Source organism: Copadichromis virginalis, linkage group LG22, assembly GCF_057382275.1.
Source record: "Copadichromis virginalis isolate Kocher_CV1m ecotype Utaka linkage group LG22, C_Virginalis_male_GT1.1, whole genome shotgun sequence".
NCBI lineage: Eukaryota > Metazoa > Chordata > Actinopteri > Cichliformes > Cichlidae > Copadichromis > Copadichromis virginalis.
In genome coordinates this window covers 13,934,121-13,950,549 of record NC_140638.1, presented here as the reverse complement: position 1 = coordinate 13,950,549, position 16,429 = coordinate 13,934,121, and the positions used below count along the sequence as shown (strand labels likewise).

General features: G+C 40.5%; 3 protein-coding genes across 5 annotated transcripts in view; all 3 read right to left on the bottom strand.

Moving 5' to 3' along the window:
- Positions 1-2,993, bottom strand: part of kmt2ba (lysine (K)-specific methyltransferase 2Ba) — a 45,416-nt gene extending 42,423 nt beyond the window's left edge. For both annotated transcript variants that reach the window (XM_085447121.1, XM_085447122.1), the window contains exon 1: positions 2,619-2,993. In XM_085447121.1, the coding sequence (XP_085303247.1) occupies positions 2,619-2,921 (303 nt within the window). In that variant the 5' untranslated portion in view covers positions 2,922-2,993. The remainder of the gene's footprint in view (positions 1-2,618) is intronic.
- A 2,768-nt stretch (positions 2,994-5,761) lies between these two features.
- Positions 5,762-10,228, bottom strand: LOC146682979 (uncharacterized). The gene is made up of 5 exons (XM_085445873.1): positions 10,166-10,228; positions 9,654-9,773; positions 9,412-9,527; positions 7,363-7,506; positions 5,762-7,277 (listed from the first exon to the last, which is right to left on the bottom strand). Exons 2-5 carry the CDS (start codon positions 9,742-9,744, stop codon positions 6,621-6,623), a joined length of 1,008 nt encoding a protein of 335 aa, XP_085301999.1. The 5' UTR covers positions 9,745-9,773; positions 10,166-10,228; the 3' UTR covers positions 5,762-6,620.
- A 550-nt stretch (positions 10,229-10,778) lies between these two features.
- ndufv1 (NADH:ubiquinone oxidoreductase core subunit V1) lies at positions 10,779-15,722 on the bottom strand. Of its 2 annotated transcripts, none has more exons than XM_085446418.1 (11): positions 15,639-15,722; positions 14,422-14,531; positions 14,248-14,330; positions 13,981-14,151; positions 13,481-13,664; positions 12,552-12,741; positions 12,183-12,395; positions 11,806-11,972; positions 11,636-11,717; positions 11,390-11,535; positions 10,779-11,048 (listed from the first exon to the last, which is right to left on the bottom strand). In XM_085446418.1, the coding sequence occupies exons 2-11, from the start codon at positions 14,524-14,526 to the stop codon at positions 10,971-10,973; spliced, it is 1,419 nt and encodes a 472-aa protein (XP_085302544.1). In that variant the 5' UTR covers positions 14,527-14,531; positions 15,639-15,722; the 3' UTR covers positions 10,779-10,970. The 2 variants fall into 2 exon arrangements, with proteins under 2 accessions (XP_085302544.1, XP_085302545.1); XM_085446419.1 differs by lacking the exon at positions 15,639-15,722 and adding an exon at positions 15,584-15,606.
- Between the last annotated feature and the right edge of the window lie 707 nt (positions 15,723-16,429).

The window sequence follows — 16,429 nt, the reverse complement described above, 5'->3', positions numbered from 1 at the left end:
TTTAAAGCTCAGGTATTCTGTTGAAAGTACAATCTAAGACCAGCACTGCTCGCTACTCTTACTCCTCCGTTGCATCAGAGCACTGTAGATTGGATGTGCCAAATGAAAAGTCTGTCAATCTGTTAGTCAACCATAAATAATGACTTGGGCCCATTCACTCCCTTTACACATTCTAATCTGTAGCTAGATATGCTGCAATATCATCTCAATAATGGAATAGGTTCTGGGCAATTTGAACCCTATTCTTCCCTGAAAAAAAAAAATTTATATTCACTTATTAAAAACATAAAGGCAAACTCTCTTCGCAACAGCATCTTAAGTAGAGTTTGGAGTTAATGCACATTTCTACCGCTGATGCAAAGGTTGCATTAAAGTGAAAGAAACCTCAAACAAGCAGTTACTCATATCCATCTTTACACTCAGAATAAGAGTCTACAGATTTATCACCACTGAAACTCCCCTAACGATATCTATTCTATAACTGCAGTATACATGAGTGTTAGAGATACTCCAGTTGAGCACCAGCACCCACAAGCTTTATTATGAGCCATGTGACCCTGTTACAGTCCAGCCTAAAGGGATTGCATCAGTGAAGTCTGACTGATTGCAGACATTAAAGCTCCTGTGATTAGATCTGATATATGAGATTATATTATTATCACAATCCAGCCTGACAGGGGCTAAAAAGAGGCCACTAATAAGAACAGTGGAAGTATAAACACATTATGTAGAGTAAAAGTCTTCACATTACCCATCAGCTGGATGGATCTGAAAAAGTACAATGAAAATGCTACCAAGACTTCATCCTTACCATTTAATTGAATCACAACAACAATCATCCCAAAGGGCTTTACACTGTAAGCTAAAGACCCTAAAATGTTATAAAGAAACCCCAAAAAATCAGATGATGCCTTATGAGCAAGCACTCGGAGACAATGGGAAGGAAAAACTCCCTTTTAACAAGATCCTCCAACAGATCCAGACTAACTGAGGGGCAGTAATCCACTGAGACAGCTGTGGGTGATGGGTAAGAGAAGAGAGCAGAGAGAGACATGACAAAGGACAAGCTATGGGAAAGAGAGGGCCAAGTTTAATAATTACTAATGATTAAATGCAGTAGTGGTGTATAAATACACAGAGTGAAAAGAGCTGAGTGAAGAGGAAACCCTCAGTCATCGTGGAAAACCCCCCACAGCATAAGCCTAGTGCCGCATACCTAATGGGCGTTTCAGGGTCACTTTTGCCAGTCATGACTGTATGCTTTATGCAAAAGCAAAGTTTTAAATCTTGAAAGTAGCGAGAGGTGCAGAAGGGCCTGATACCTTAATGCTCTGCCTCCCTTTCTAGTTTTAAAAACTATGAAACACAAGTAAGCACTTTTACCATGAGGTCATAAATATGAAGGGATCTGATTATTCTAGATTTTGTATGTGAGGAAAATTATTTTTACAATTCTGTCCATGCACCTCTGAAGTACGTGAAACAGATGATCAGAAACAAATGTATCCAATCTTCGATCAAAATTTCTTTAAGAATGCATTTTATTAAAGGCTAAGGAGCTTGGAAAGAAAAGCATCTGGACTTCTTTACGTTGCTTGAAGACGTTTCACCTCTCATCTGAGAACCTTCACAGACCATTTTATTAAAGTTAATTCTTAATGTCACGTGAAATGTCAAATGCAAGTAAACAAAGAAAGCATCTTTTGTCGAAGCAATGTGATTTTTCTTGCAAATCCTCTGGTGCAACATGTAGAGAAAACCTACTTCTGGCGGTTTAATCATTAACTTACATACGAACATGGAAAGAAGGCTGAGGGTGGTCGTAATGAGCGTTTTGTAAACAAAGACTGCTCACATTTAGTACTGGGCTTTCTTTTTGTTTAAGCCTGGTTCCCTGTGTATAATATATAATTATACTGCCGAGTTTCCGTTTATTTCTCTTCCTGTAGCATCTCACGTTAGTCTTACGTTCAAAACAGCGAACGGGTCAGCTGACCTCTCTGACGTGGAGAGTACCGTCCCCAAAGTCAGGAGCGGTGGCGGCGGCTGTTAACTACGACAAGATTAGCGGCACAGGGTGGGAACTTCAACTCACAAACCGTGTCGAGGGAGGGAAAAAAAAAACAAAGACATCTACAGGCTTCCACAACAACAACAAAAACTCCCCCTCACCTCTGCGGAAGTTTCCATCTAATTATCGTTTTTCTTTCATGCCAACAAACTCAGCGGGACACAGGCTTGATCTCTATATATGTAAACGAGTGTACAGCTTTGATATGATCATTTTAAAACAAACAACGAACTTCAAATATGTACAGAAGTCATCACACTAACAATACACATCTATAATCCTCACTAAAACACTGCAAACACAAGCGGCCAGCTACATTTACAGTGTGGGATCACTGTTGGCTAAAACTAAATGAAGCTTACCCTACAGGCAGGCGGCTAGCTTCTGTTGCTAGCTACACTGTCGCTAACTAGCGGTACGTCAGCTAAAATACGCTTACTAAGGAAAGAGAGCCTTTGAATGCAGCTCTTTTTGAATAACTGCCTTTATTCGTCTTTTAAGGCGACTGTTTCCCGTAGAGCCGACACGCTATGTTTAGCTTATTTACCTCCTCGCTGTTGCTGGACTCGAAACCCGCATCTCTCCGCCGCCTGTGCTTCTCCTCCAGCCCAAGGAGGCGCAGGAGGGACGGATCCTCGCTTAACGCGAGGCCGATGTTGACGGGCCTCGGCCCTCCGGTAGGCAGCTCCGTCTCCTCCGAGCCCAACCTTCCGCGTCTGGTACGTTTCTCCGAACGCTGCCTGCTGCGAAGCGTGCACGGCCGGCCCGGAAAACGAGCCCGGGCCGGTGTCTGGCTACTCAAGCCCGCGACAGCAGCGGGAGAAGATAATCCGCCTCCCGATGCCGCCATTATTTACTACACAACAACACGGACGGCGCGCCAGCAGAGAGTGGCTGCAGCGATGAGTGGCAAGATGACTGCTGCGACGCAAAGGCGCGAGATAGAAAGAGGCACTAGTGCATCATGGGAAAACGAACTTTCCGCCCCGCAGAGGTGCCACGGTACTCCCACTCCAGTAAACTGGAAACTATGAGATGTTACTGATGCAAAGTAAACACTTACACACACTCTCACAACAGCAGTATCAGTATATCCACATTCTTTTCATCTTATGTTTTTTTTTTATTATACTTTGGTTGTTCAATAACTGCAGACTGGAAGTCAATAGACACTTTATGGTCCAGCTAACCTCTTTTATATTGCTTATTGCATGCATGTGTTTTTTGGTGGTGTGCTTAATGTTTAGTTTTTCTTTAAAGTGTGCTTATGTAACCTTTCCTTATGTAGCTTTAACCCCAACACCAAGCAGGAGTGGCACTCCTAAGCTTCCTGTAGCCATATAACTGTCACTTACTTTATGCTATAAATGTGCAAATTTAAATTGAATAATTGTAAAAAAAAAACATGTGTTTCTTCAAGCAATAAGTTTGAATATAGTGTAAAATATAAACTCACAATGCAATGATCTGCAAAGTCTATATTCTAAATAATTGTTTGAAAGGGATGATTTACAGACAATATGGAAACCTGCTATGATGTACAGTTTGGAGAGGCCAAGATGAAGGTCAGGATTAAAAATGAGCACGTCAGACGGACAGATCAGGTTGAGGGGTTTGGACAGTTAGAGAGGAAGAGAGAGATGGTTTGACAATGTGCAGAGGAGGGATAGTGGATATACATGCAGAGGGTTCATGTGACAGGGGATGATACTAAAGATAGGATTAAATGAAAGCAGATGATCCTCTGTGGCGACACCTAGAGGGAGCAGCTGAGAGAAGAGGAGGAAGAAGATTGTAATTAAATGAGTTCAACAACAATAGTAGTAGTATAAGAACTGTGGACTAGGTAGAAAGAGATAAAATTGTTAGAGCTGGTTAGCATGAAGTAAATTAACTCACAAAAGTCATTGCCAATAAATAAATAAATAATCTCCTCAAGGTCAGTGGCACTCCTCTTAGATCCACTCTAAGATCAGTTATACATTTAATAATATCAACTACTGTGTTTGGTGCTCTCTGGCCAGGTCACTCTTGAAATATAAGTTTAAACAAAGGATGTAATAAATATAAAAACAGTGGTACTGTCCGCTTCTTACCACCGGTAAACCCCGCCCACAGTGGTACAACTCGATGAACTTTATTCAAGCAGTTACACGTATCAGATTTGGTTAAAGAAAAATGTTCTTTCATACCAAAATCACTCTGTTTTTTTGTTTTGTAAATCTTAGCAATATTATTTCTATAATACCTAAAATTTCTTACTTTGCACACTCTGGATCTCTAGTGTTTTCTTTTTTTCTTAAAGCATCTAAAATACGTCTTAAGTATTTCATTTCTAATTTTGTTATTAAATAAAAACTATTTAGAACCAATAAAACATCAAGTTAAAATTTAGAAGGTATGTTTCCAGCAGTCGTCATAGTCCTCTGGTCTGTCATGTATTGACAACTATTAGAGATTGGTTTCTTTCTTCTGGGAAACACAAATAGCCAAATATTAACCTTAATAAGTTAAAGTTGTGTTTTCTGTCCTAAATAACTCTGTATGTGTGTGTGTGTGTGTACGCATGCAAGTAAGGGAGAGTATTTGTCAGCTTTTAAGATAATTTAAAACAGCAAAGTTGTTGTTTCAGTTCTCTAAAATGTCAAATAAGTACAGATATCTATTCACTTTGATTTTAAAGCTGCAGAGTTCATGCAGTACTCTGGCCATTTACTCAGTAAAATATTCATACCTTACATGAAAAGGAAGTCAGTATAAGTCAGTCTGGCACTCAAAAGTATCATCATTAAGTAAATATCATCAGTAAAATGATATAAAACCTAACAACACTGATCTAGCAGAATTGCCCCTATCACTGTTGTAACTGGGGAACCACGTAGTGAGTACTGAAATCTGAGACACTGCAGAATATAGTTAACTGAATAATGTAGTGGTGTAAAATTATCCAAACACAGCCACTTAGTCATATACCTTTCCCACTTCAACTGCTCTTCCACACAAATATCTGACGACCTGCTGAAGTTCAAAGCGAGAATCACAAAGAGGAAGAAAGTGATTTTGAATGTGGAATGGTTGTTGGTGTCAGGCTGGCTGCTTTATTTCAGTATTTCAGAAACTGCTGATCTGCTAGCATTTTCCCAAACAATCATGTCCATTTTGTGGAACTGATGAAGGATAAGCTAATAGGAAGGCAATAGTAACTCAAATAACCACCAATTACAACCAAAGAATGCAGAAGAGCACTTCTGAATGCACAACACATGAAATGTCGTAGCAAATTGGCTACAGCAACAGAAGACCACACCTTGAGGCCCTTAGTGCCAACTGGGCATTGCTGCTGTGTGATGCCATCATCTAAACATGGACCAGAGGGACATTCTGATCACACATTAGGTCAAGTAGTTGTTCTAAAGTACAATCAAGTATTTGGGGGATAGTATCCACACATTATTAGTAGTACACTTAATAAAAAAATAATAAATAAAGTCTATTCTAGTCTGTATAAAAGGTGAGAGTTCAACTAGATGTAGAGATTTAAAGAGATAAGAATTTGATCCAAAACACCTCAAAACAATTAAAATGATTCTTCATAAATTACTTACTTTCAGACTTATTCAAACTGAAGTGTTTTCCACATCATAAATATTTAAGTAAATATAATAATATAAAAAGGACAAAGACAGCACAGGAATTTGAGTACGGTTTAATGCAACAACTTCTGAAAAACAAAGAAAAAAAAGAAAAGAAATGAAACCTTGAGGCTGACTGTCTCTTGACAGAGAACCCTATATACTGCTGTACTGTAGTATTTAAGATTGTATCATGTTTGGGACTTACAGTGTCTGACTTCAGCTAAATACAAAACATTCACTGCACTTGTAAGAAATAACTTGTTGGTCTACAGTGAATAAAATACGTTACAGGTAATGTGGAGGTAATATGGACAGAATTATGGACAAAATTAAAGAAGTCCAGCTACCTTCTTTTCAAGCTCTTAAGGATAGTCTGTAGAACATAAAACAACAGACACAATCCTCCATCAGAAAATGATAAAATAAGTGAATTATATAGTTACAGTTCAAGATAACTGACCTCTGGTGGCCGTGTGAGTAAGTGCACATGTGCTGGTGTCGCCACCTTTAGTTTTAGATCAAGTCAACCCACTAAAAACACAGAAAAACGAGATTTCTAGCACGTCTTTAACATTATAAAAGTGCAGTTTTACTCACGCTAAAGCAGTAGTAGCTGCGGGGTAAACCTAACAAAGCTGTGATGAGATTAAAGTGAGTGGACACGAACTAAAGTTTCCCAGTTGACTGTCTGGTATGTCTCTGCCTTCTGCCTCCAAACCATCCTGCTTCCTCACAGTGCAAACCCTGGTATGGCTTTCCAGGATAGCTTACACTGGAAGGATTAGTAAGAAGAAAAGGCCAAGGTGATCATGTAGTTAGAGTACTACCTGGTCTGTACAGGTCTGTGCAGTCTTCATTTTGACCATCATTTAATCTAAACACGTAATGACGAGTTGCAGTCTCTTCCCTTTATATTATGTATTTTCTGCTCCCTCCTCTCGCTCGGTGTGGGTGCTCTCATGAGCCTTTAGGCTGCTTTCTCTTGTAAAGCTCTTTGCACAGGTGAGGCAGGTGTATCTAGAGTTGTGAGCCGTAGCCTTGTGTGCGCTGAGCTGCTCGCGTTGAGCAAAGCTCTCGTCACACTGTATGCACGCATGTGGGTTGTGCCCGACTTGCTTGTGTGCCCGCAGGGCTAAGACAGAAGGAAATATGAGATCGCAGTCTGCTTCGGGACAGGGAATCTGGAGCTCGGAGGAGGAGCAGCCGTCTGTTGGAGGGTCACTGTATTCTTCGTGGTTATCTGCTCCCTCTTGTTTTATCCTCTTGCTGTCACCAGTCGCTCCTTGAGCTGCATGCTTGGGTTTACGCCCGCGTTTTTTGCCTTGCAGCTTAGCGTCACAGTTTATTTCCCTGGCAAATTTCTCCTGGTGCTGCAGGAGCTCTTCCTCCGTCTGGAAACTCTGATGACATTTGCAGCACTGGAAGGTGTTCAGGTCATCGGCTTGTTCTGGGGGCTGGGGGTGCACCGCAATGCGATGGCTGCGAAGTCGTGACGGGCTGGGGAAGGAAGCACCACAGTCCCTGCAGGGACACCGCCGTTCTTTACACTCGTGACGTCTGTGTTGGTTCAGCTGCAAAATATTAAACAGTAAGAAATGGTACACTGGAAGCCTCCAGCACAGAAAAGAAGCTTTAAAATGCCTGCCATGTCCTCACCTCGGTGAAGGTAAAGAAGCTTTTCTGGCAGTAAGAGCAGACAAAGGCCTTCTCCTCTGTGCTGTGGGTGGCCTGATGCTTGCTGAGCTCCTCGGAAGAGGAGAAGAACTTTTCACATTTGTAGCATGTGAAGACAGTGTTACTCTGAAAAATCAGAAGAAATATATGTTTGTTTGTTTGTATTCATTCTGTAAATATTCACAGTAAGAAATTTAATCAGCAACAATGTGAATTTCCAGAAAGTTGATTTTGTACAACTTGATGTAATGTTTCACCTCATCACAGTTGCACAATGATTGAAACTTGGACCACTGACTAACACCAGTTTCAAGACTGCTAATACTGAAATTTCTATGACCACTGTTGACCACGAGTGCTAATCACAGCACTGTAATATGATGAAAGATGTACTGCAAGGCCCCCTCTTTGGTTCAGAGATGGCTGTTCTCTTCTAACATAATTGCACTCCTTGCTCAAACCACACGTATACATCTTCATCAGTGGAAAAGTGGCCACCGGCCTGTAGTTGTAAACATGCTGCATATTCTTGGTCTGGACTCTCTCGTAGGTCTGCTGTGCTGTGCCATCCACTTAGCCCATAGGTGTCAAACTCTGGCCCGCGGGCCAAATTTGGCCCGCAGCCTAATTACATTTGGCCCGCGAAGCCATGCCAAATTACTATTAGAGCTGGCCTACTGGTATTATACAGCTAATATATATATTGTTTAGTATTAAGCTGTGCTTGTTCCATATTCAGTTTTCCAGCAAAACTTATTTGAGTCCATAAGAAAAGATTCATTCTTATATATGGAGGAAGATTTTTTTTTCAATAAATATTAATGTTAGCCCGCGACTTTGTTCCAGTTTTGAATTTTGGCCCACTGTGTATTTGAGTTTGACACCCCTGACTTAGCCAGAGGGTTGTTCGGTTTCCTCAACAGCGATCCTCTCGGCACATAAACACTTTCACTATATTACTTCGTTTGTTTGTCTGTATGGGCTGGTTCATGGCACACATTGACTTTCAAATGTCCCTCATTTGCATATTAACGATCATGAAACTGAGCTCATGGTTCATTATTAGTCAGTGGTGCTACTTTCAGTTGTTATGCAACCAAACTGTTTATAAAGTTGGGAAAACCTGCAGTCAGCTGAGCCTGAAGAAGTCACTGTGATGATGAACAGAATCAACTTTCTGGATTACTGGGCAATCATCAAGAAAACAGTGTGGGTTGTTCTTCATCATTCAAACATATATTGTCACAATTTCACAGTTCCAGCTTTTTAAATACATAGACTGTATATAAAAGATGTAATCCTCTTGCATATGACTTTGAGCAGAGGGTGGTATGTAGCCTTGTTGTGAAGCCAAGTGACACTACACATTCATAGGGTACAGAAGAGTTGACCTGAAGCCTACCCTGTTTGCATTTAATTTCTAACTCTTAGAAGAACCATAGTTTACAGCGTGAACATTATCTTGTAAACTAGCTATTGAGAACTTAAACTCAGGAGAAATGCAGTTACTAAAGCCACAAATCGTGTGAGAAGTACAGCTGCTTTCTCTATTGGACCTCTATATAATCTTTCTGTAATCAGAAGAATCTCCCCCTGCTGGCCACTGAAAAGAGTGCAGGTTTGAGGCACTTTTGCTTTAGCTTCAAGCCTTAATTATAATCCATTGCAGACGTGCAGTAGTTTTTGCATTGTAAGGTAAATCTCACAACGATCACATGATCACAAAAACAGGGAGGCATGCTGATATTGACATGGATTGTCATGCTCCCCGTGTGATGATGAAATACACTTCTGTCAGACCTCAGTGGACTCGTGGATGCAGTATGATCAAGGCTTCACTTTTCGTACCTGAACACATTTTCCATCATTTATCTACAGTCTATGTTCAGACTTGCTGCATCTTGTTTTCCATACCAAAATGATTATTTTTATTAATACGTAACAAATTCAAAGATTAATAAATAATCCTGGAGAGTAAAACATTACACATCATGCATGAACTGCTGGGCGTATTTAGCCTGTTTTTCCCACCTGCTGCAGTTGCTGCTTGTACTGGTCCCGATGACTCTTCCTCATGTGTCTCTCTTTAGCTTTGGAGTTACAGAAGGTGATAAAGCACTGGAAGCACTGCAGACTCTCATGCTGGTCTGCGTCACAGTGAGAAGAGTTGTTCAGTAAGGGTGGACTTATCATCAAAACATGTAAGCTGATAATGTTGCTGTGTCTGTGGCGGTTAGAAAGAGGAGTCACATTAATGTAAAATGTCATCTTACAGGGGGCGACCAGTGGCTCAGGCTTCATCTCCGCAGAGGTGGACCTCATGTCGTTTCCGACAACCACCTGCTCGATCTTCATCATTTCCATGCTTTCACACAGCACCCAGCCGCGTAAAGCTGCAACATGAGAGACATGTGACTCAGAACTGCAAACCTCAACCAGTTAGAAGAAACTGCAATAAATAATAATAATAAAAAAGAAAACAAACAAGACCCCCCCCCCGAGTTAACAGGATGTTTCAGGGAGGAGGGGGATCATACATAATTCAAATCGGCTAGTATAAATAAAAGCAGCTCACGTTAGGCCTGAGCTAACTATTTAACAGAAGGATGGAGGTGAGGGATGCTGAGCTGCAACTAAAAGCGACATGACTCCGCTGGTATATTCAACCCGCACTATATTTTTATTTTGTAGCCTTCCGCCTACTGTGACGCTGCGCTTTTTCACTTTAAACATGCATTTAATGAGCAAACAGAGGTTCATAAACAATTTAAAAACGCCTTTTTACCGTTCAAAGCATCCACTGGGCGAAACGAAGCAGCAGAGCGAAACGTGCCAAAGTCACGTGACACGAGACCGTCCGCTATCGCGAGATTGTGAACACCTTTTTCTCAAATGTTGGTTTCTCCGCCTATTTACAGAAGGTGTTTTATTATTAATTACTATCATTATTATACATTTTAAAAGATAGTTTCAACATACATCCGTAATGATGTTGAATAGAATGAAAACGAACAGGAATCGTGGCATCCTTGCAGTGCACCAGGTTTATGGCGTTCAAATGATTTAACCAATCAACCAATCACAACGCAGCACCAGGCTGCAATTAAGAGAATCGATAATTGAAAATTATACATATTTAAACCTGAGACTACTGATCCTAAAATATATTAAAATGTTAGCTGTACCTCTTGTTCACACTGAACTTAAAAAAAACTGGGTTCAAATACTTTTACTGCATGTAAATAGAACTCTTGGACTGTTTAAATAACAGACTTAGTAAAAATAAAAATGGATAATAATAATAATTTAGACTTCAGCTGATTATTGTAATTAATAAGATCTTTTTTTCCTACAAGTAAAAACACAAGAGATTGAAAACAAGAAAAAAGAACCACAAGAAAAAGAATAAGTCTTTATTAAAGTATCATAGAACTTTATTGGTAATATTGTTTCACAAGGCAGACACATCAATGCAACGCTTGATGAAGAGTTAATAAGACGGCACGTTCTCTTTTCTTTAAATAATCTGTGAAAGACAAGCACAGGGTTCTGGGCGAAGGAAAATTAGATCAAGGACTCGAAGAAGCCGTTCAAACCCTTGCCTGCTTCTGCTGCTGGAATTCAGCAATTCGGCTTTCCATGACAGGCCTGAAGTGCCTGATCAATCCCTGGGAACACAGATGAGAGAAGAGAGGGGTTTTGGTCAGTTATCCTGCTGAACTTGAGGCAGAAAACAAACAGGGAGCTTTACAAATAATACAACATGTAATCAAGCTACTCGCTAATCAATTGTGAAGAGTGCAATGCAAACCCCTTGGCAACCTCTGGTCGCCATGGGGTTTCTACACATGGGTGAGGCTTTAAAAACACCTATGAGTGTAATGCTGTATTCTTCAATCTGTAACATTATCGTCCCTGCATTAGTTACACGTCACACACAGTAAGTGTACCTAATGCATTTTGAAGTATTGAGTTTCCCATTAATAGTTCCATGAAGACATGCATTTACCTGCACAGGCCACGCCGCACCGTCGCCCAGTGCACAGATACTGTGCCCCTCGATCTGCTTGCTGATCTCCCAAATCATGTCTATCTCTGCTGAACGTGCATCACCACTCGCAAAACGCCACATCATCTTATTCATCCAGTCCACTCCTGCAGAAAAACACAACAAGAAAAAACTCACACGTTTTAATTTAATGAAGGTGGTGGAGAAATATTAAGGTGTGCAGAACTGAACTGAAGTGGCATTTACCCTCTCTGCACGGTGTGCACTGGCCACAACTCTCATGCTTGTAGAATTCAATCAGACGGGCGATGGCTCTAATAATGTCAGTCTGCAAAAGTAAAACCCATCCACTCGTTTAACAGCAGTATTCTGCATTGCTTATTGAGCTAAATATACTATAGAGCTGACATATTTACCGATTTGTCCATGACGATGAGAGCAGCAGTGCCCAGCCCAGTCTGTGCCTGAATAAGGCCATCAAAGTCCATCAGCACATCTTCACACACGTTCTTGGGGATGAGGGGTGTTGAGGACCCACCGGGAATTACAGCCAGCAGGTTATCCCAGCCACCACGCACCCCACCTACCAGACAGATGTTTGTTCCAATTGAGTTAAAAAAAGGAAAAAGAAGAAGCACTTAAGGCTGTGCTTAAGCTAAGCTGTCTTAATCTTTTCAGTCCGTGACCCCCTTCACGCAGGAAGACTTCCACTACCTCCTTTTTTTTTCTTTTTCTTTTTTAATCCTATCAGGCAAAAATGATGTGATTTTTACATTTTTAGTGCATTATGTACCTGCGTGTCTCTCAATGAGCTCTTTCAGAGGAATAGACATCTCCTCTTCTACTGTGCAGGGGTGGTTGACATGCCCAGAGATGTTGAACAGCTTTGTGCCCGAGTTTCTCTCCCTGCCAAAGGAGACAAACCACGAGCCTCCACGACGACAGATGGTGGGCGCCACAGCTACAGTCTCCACGTTGGCGACAGTTGTTGGGCATCCAAACACACCTTCAAACACATTAGAGGGAGTGGTGTTGATATTTGAGACGTGCTTTTATTTTAGCAAGAATAATGAGGGCCCAGCAGAAGAAGCAGCAGTGATGAAAATGTAATTAATACAGAAACTTTTTTATTCTAACCCCGTCTCTGTAGACAGGAACTCACCGACATCTGCAGGGAAGGGGGGCTTCAGACGGGGCTTCCCCTGCTTTCCTTCCAAGGACTCGATAAGAGCGGTCTCCTCTCCACAGATGTAGGCTCCGGCACCACGCATCACAAACACATCAAAGTCATAACCAGAGCCACAGGCGTTCTTTCCAATTAGCCCAGCAGCGTAGGCTTCATTGATGGCCACCTAAGAGCCAGCAGAGAGAATATGAGGCTTAATCTGTATGAAATTGAGTTGGATGCAGGTGCAGCTACTTTTGTGTCTGAATCACCTCCAACTAAAAGACATTAGTTGTACAGCTGATTTTTTTTTTTTAATTTAGTCACATTACCAACTTTAATATGATCTGAAAGTATGCAGCTTATTATCAGTATCCAATATAACATTTAAACAACAAACAAATAAACACTTACTTTCCCCTTCCCAGGCCTTGAAAAATAAGACTAATTTAATTACTTTAAATATGGCTGAAGGGCAGTATAATAAATAATAATGGGTTATAATAATATTATACTATAAGCCCTTTAAAAAAAAAAATCAAATTTCACACGTTATATTAATATTTTGAATCTGGAAAGGAAAGTAATCCATAAAGCTTCAGAATGAAATGTACCGGAGTCATTGCTAGAAGCAGACAGGATAGCTCCTGTCTGCCTGGAGAAAGTTTATATTAATCAGCCAAATTTATGGATCCAGGGAAGACTAGCTAGCACACAGGTGGCTTTCATGAAAGCAGATCAAAAGGTTTATTTATTACATGTTTAAGCCTGACAAGCAGGAAGTCTGGAAAAAGATTGTGACTGGCTTTTTGACTTAGCTGAAAATTAGTTACGTCCGACCAGCATTTTCTCCATAAACTGAAGATGATAGTGAGGTGTATGATAATTTTAAAGACTTGATCTCAGTTGTCTCTATCCATCTCTACCTGCAGGTTGGAGGACTCATTGTAGAACTCTCCTCTGATGTAGATGTAAGCAGCACGGGCTCCCATGGCCCTCCCAGCGATCAGGCAGCCTTCGACCAGCTTGTGTGGGTCATTCCTCATGATCTCCCTGTCCTTACAGGTGCCCGGTTCTCCCTCATCTGCATTCACCACCAGATACTTTGGGCTAACATACGAAAACAGAAACAAGTCGGTGTAATAAACATTACTGTCAAAGTAGCGGAGTTTATCTTGCACAAAGATAATTTTAATTTAATTTTATTCTATTTTATGAAAACTATGATAAACATCAAACTGATTGATCTATAAGAACGCCAGAAGCATTCCTTTTTAAAAATTAGTGTTGAAAGTGCTTGTATTTGCTAAAAAAAAAAAAAAAAAGCACTTATGTGTTTATTATTGCTCCAAATGTAGTTACATTTTTGTAAAAATGTTACAACTTAGCACTAAAATTGCAAAATGATATCTGTGTCCTCACTGACCGGCCATCACTGGGCTTGTTCATGAAGCTCCACTTCATGCCAGTAGGGAAGCCAGCTCCACCTCTCCCACGCAGGCCAGAAACTTTGATCTCATTGAGAATCCAGTCGACTCCCTTCAAAAGAATCTCCTTAGTTTTGTACCAGTCGCCACGCTTCAAAGCCCCATTCAGCCTGTGGCACAAATATGAGAAGGTCACAACTGTGTTTTTGTTTGTTAAACCTCTCACCTTGCATCAAATTCACAAGAGAACAACACAGGGGTGTTACCTCCATTCATGTCGGCCATAAAGGTTGGTGAAGATTCTGTCCTGATCTGCCAGCGGTCCAAATTTAGTTTTCTTAGGAGCACTCTGCCAGAAAAGCAGAGAAAAAAACCAAACTGTTACTACAGTTGTAAGGATTTAATTTGTTTTATACTGGTTTTAACAACATGGGTCATACCTGTGCTGTGCTGTTGTATCGTGTGATAGAAGTCACGCCACCCTGACTGATAGCAGCTGGGGCACGGGCCACCCCGCTCACCACAGCTCGAGAAAAGGACAGCATCCTTTCTGCATGAAAAAATAAAAAAAACAAGACTGAGCCTGAATCATTTCATTTTCAAACACTAATAAAAGAAAGCAGCTGCACAGGCACAGAGAGGTGCTGTTTAACCTGCTGTGACACTGAAGAAACCAAAACCAAGAGCTGATGTGACGATGCCTATATCCATATTTTACACAGTGAGTGGACATAATGAGGAGAGTTGTGGCTCAGGGGGTAGAGGTACTCCAGTCTGCATACCGAAGTAACTCTGAGCAAGATATTGAAGCCTGAGTCTCCCCCAATAAAGAAATCGAAGTGTGAGTGTGTCCAAAAAGGCGGACAAGGCACTTGAACTTCCAGTCTACTACCAGTCCATGCTGAGCAGAGTAAAGCTGTCTGTACTAGTTTGTGAAATACGCTGCTGTAAATGTAAAAAACAATGAGTTTCCCTTTCTGTCACAGATCACACACACACAATATTTACTGACATATCAGTGTCACTGCATCAACAACGTCATAACACTATCTTCTGATCATCATAATTTGCTATCTAATGGCCCTCTCAGCTAAAAACAAATCGGACTAAAAACACCTCAGCCTGAGTTTTATAAAATACATTTCAAACACAGAGCACCGAAACGAGAGCTAACATTTCATTTCAACACCATACATTTAGATTAGCTGTCAGTTTTAGCATGATGTATTTCTTACGGTGGTCCAGTGCTAACTCTTTTGTGATGTTATGTCAGAGCTAACCGAGTTAAGTAACGAAGGTGAAGGCGACTGCCAGCCATGTTATCAAACCTAATCCTGCAGCTGGGCTATTTTATCTCATACGGTCGCTAAAATGGCGAGTGATTACTGGACAAAACTGATCAGGTCTGCCTTGCTTCAGTGTGATGACAGGAGTACACACCGCTGACCTCCATACTCAGATAGCCACCGCTAGCCTAGCGCCAAGCTAAACTGGCTAGCGGTTAACCTTGTAATGTCAGAATAAAAACACCGGTTTCACTGTGCAACGTGCAGATATTACATTTAAAAAAAAAAGTAAATATGCGTTAAAAAAAAACTGAACTCAAATCAAGCACAAACGTGCTGAGGTAAGGCAGCAGACAGTCAATCCTCTTTACCTTCTCTCTGCGTCCCGAGTTTATGAAATAAAGCGAGACAGGAAGCAGAGCGCACGGCCCGGATACATAATGCGGAGGGTTATTTAAAACACACTCACATAATGCCAGAGAACTACGAGGTTATGCACGTATTTTATTTTATGTTCATTGTTCACAAATTAGGCTTTTATATTTGTTGTGTGGTGTTAGTTCAGCAAGTATTACACACACACGCAGGTAGGAACAGAGGATTACCGGAGTTGACTCCTTTCTTTTTTTTTCTTTTTTTCTTCTCCAAAACCACAACCAGAACAACATACTCACTAGCGCCCTCTAGCGCTTCTGGTAAATGCATCTACAGAACAAATGCAATAGTATGTGTGGACACAACAATATTGCATTTTAAACCCTCTCAAAATAACCAGCTGTAATATGGTCTTATATTTACCGAGCGTGCTTGTTTTCCTACATTTGGAAAAAAAAAACATTTTATACTGTTGGATTTTAACAGTTTTACTTTATAAAGCTACTTTTACTATATTCTGCTTTTTACATAATCTATTTAATTTATGTAACCTTTACTTAACCTATGTTGAGATATTAAGGGTTTTATAAAATGAACTGTTCTATTTTATTTATTTATATAATTTGTTTACATTATTGTTAATTAATTTATTATATTTATAATCTCTCTCTCTCTTTCAGTTTTTACCATATGATAATTTTTATTGAGCTAATCTTGTCATTACAGATATTCTGTTATTTTGGATGTTTTACACCTTTTGGGATAATAAAGCATATCTTATTTTATT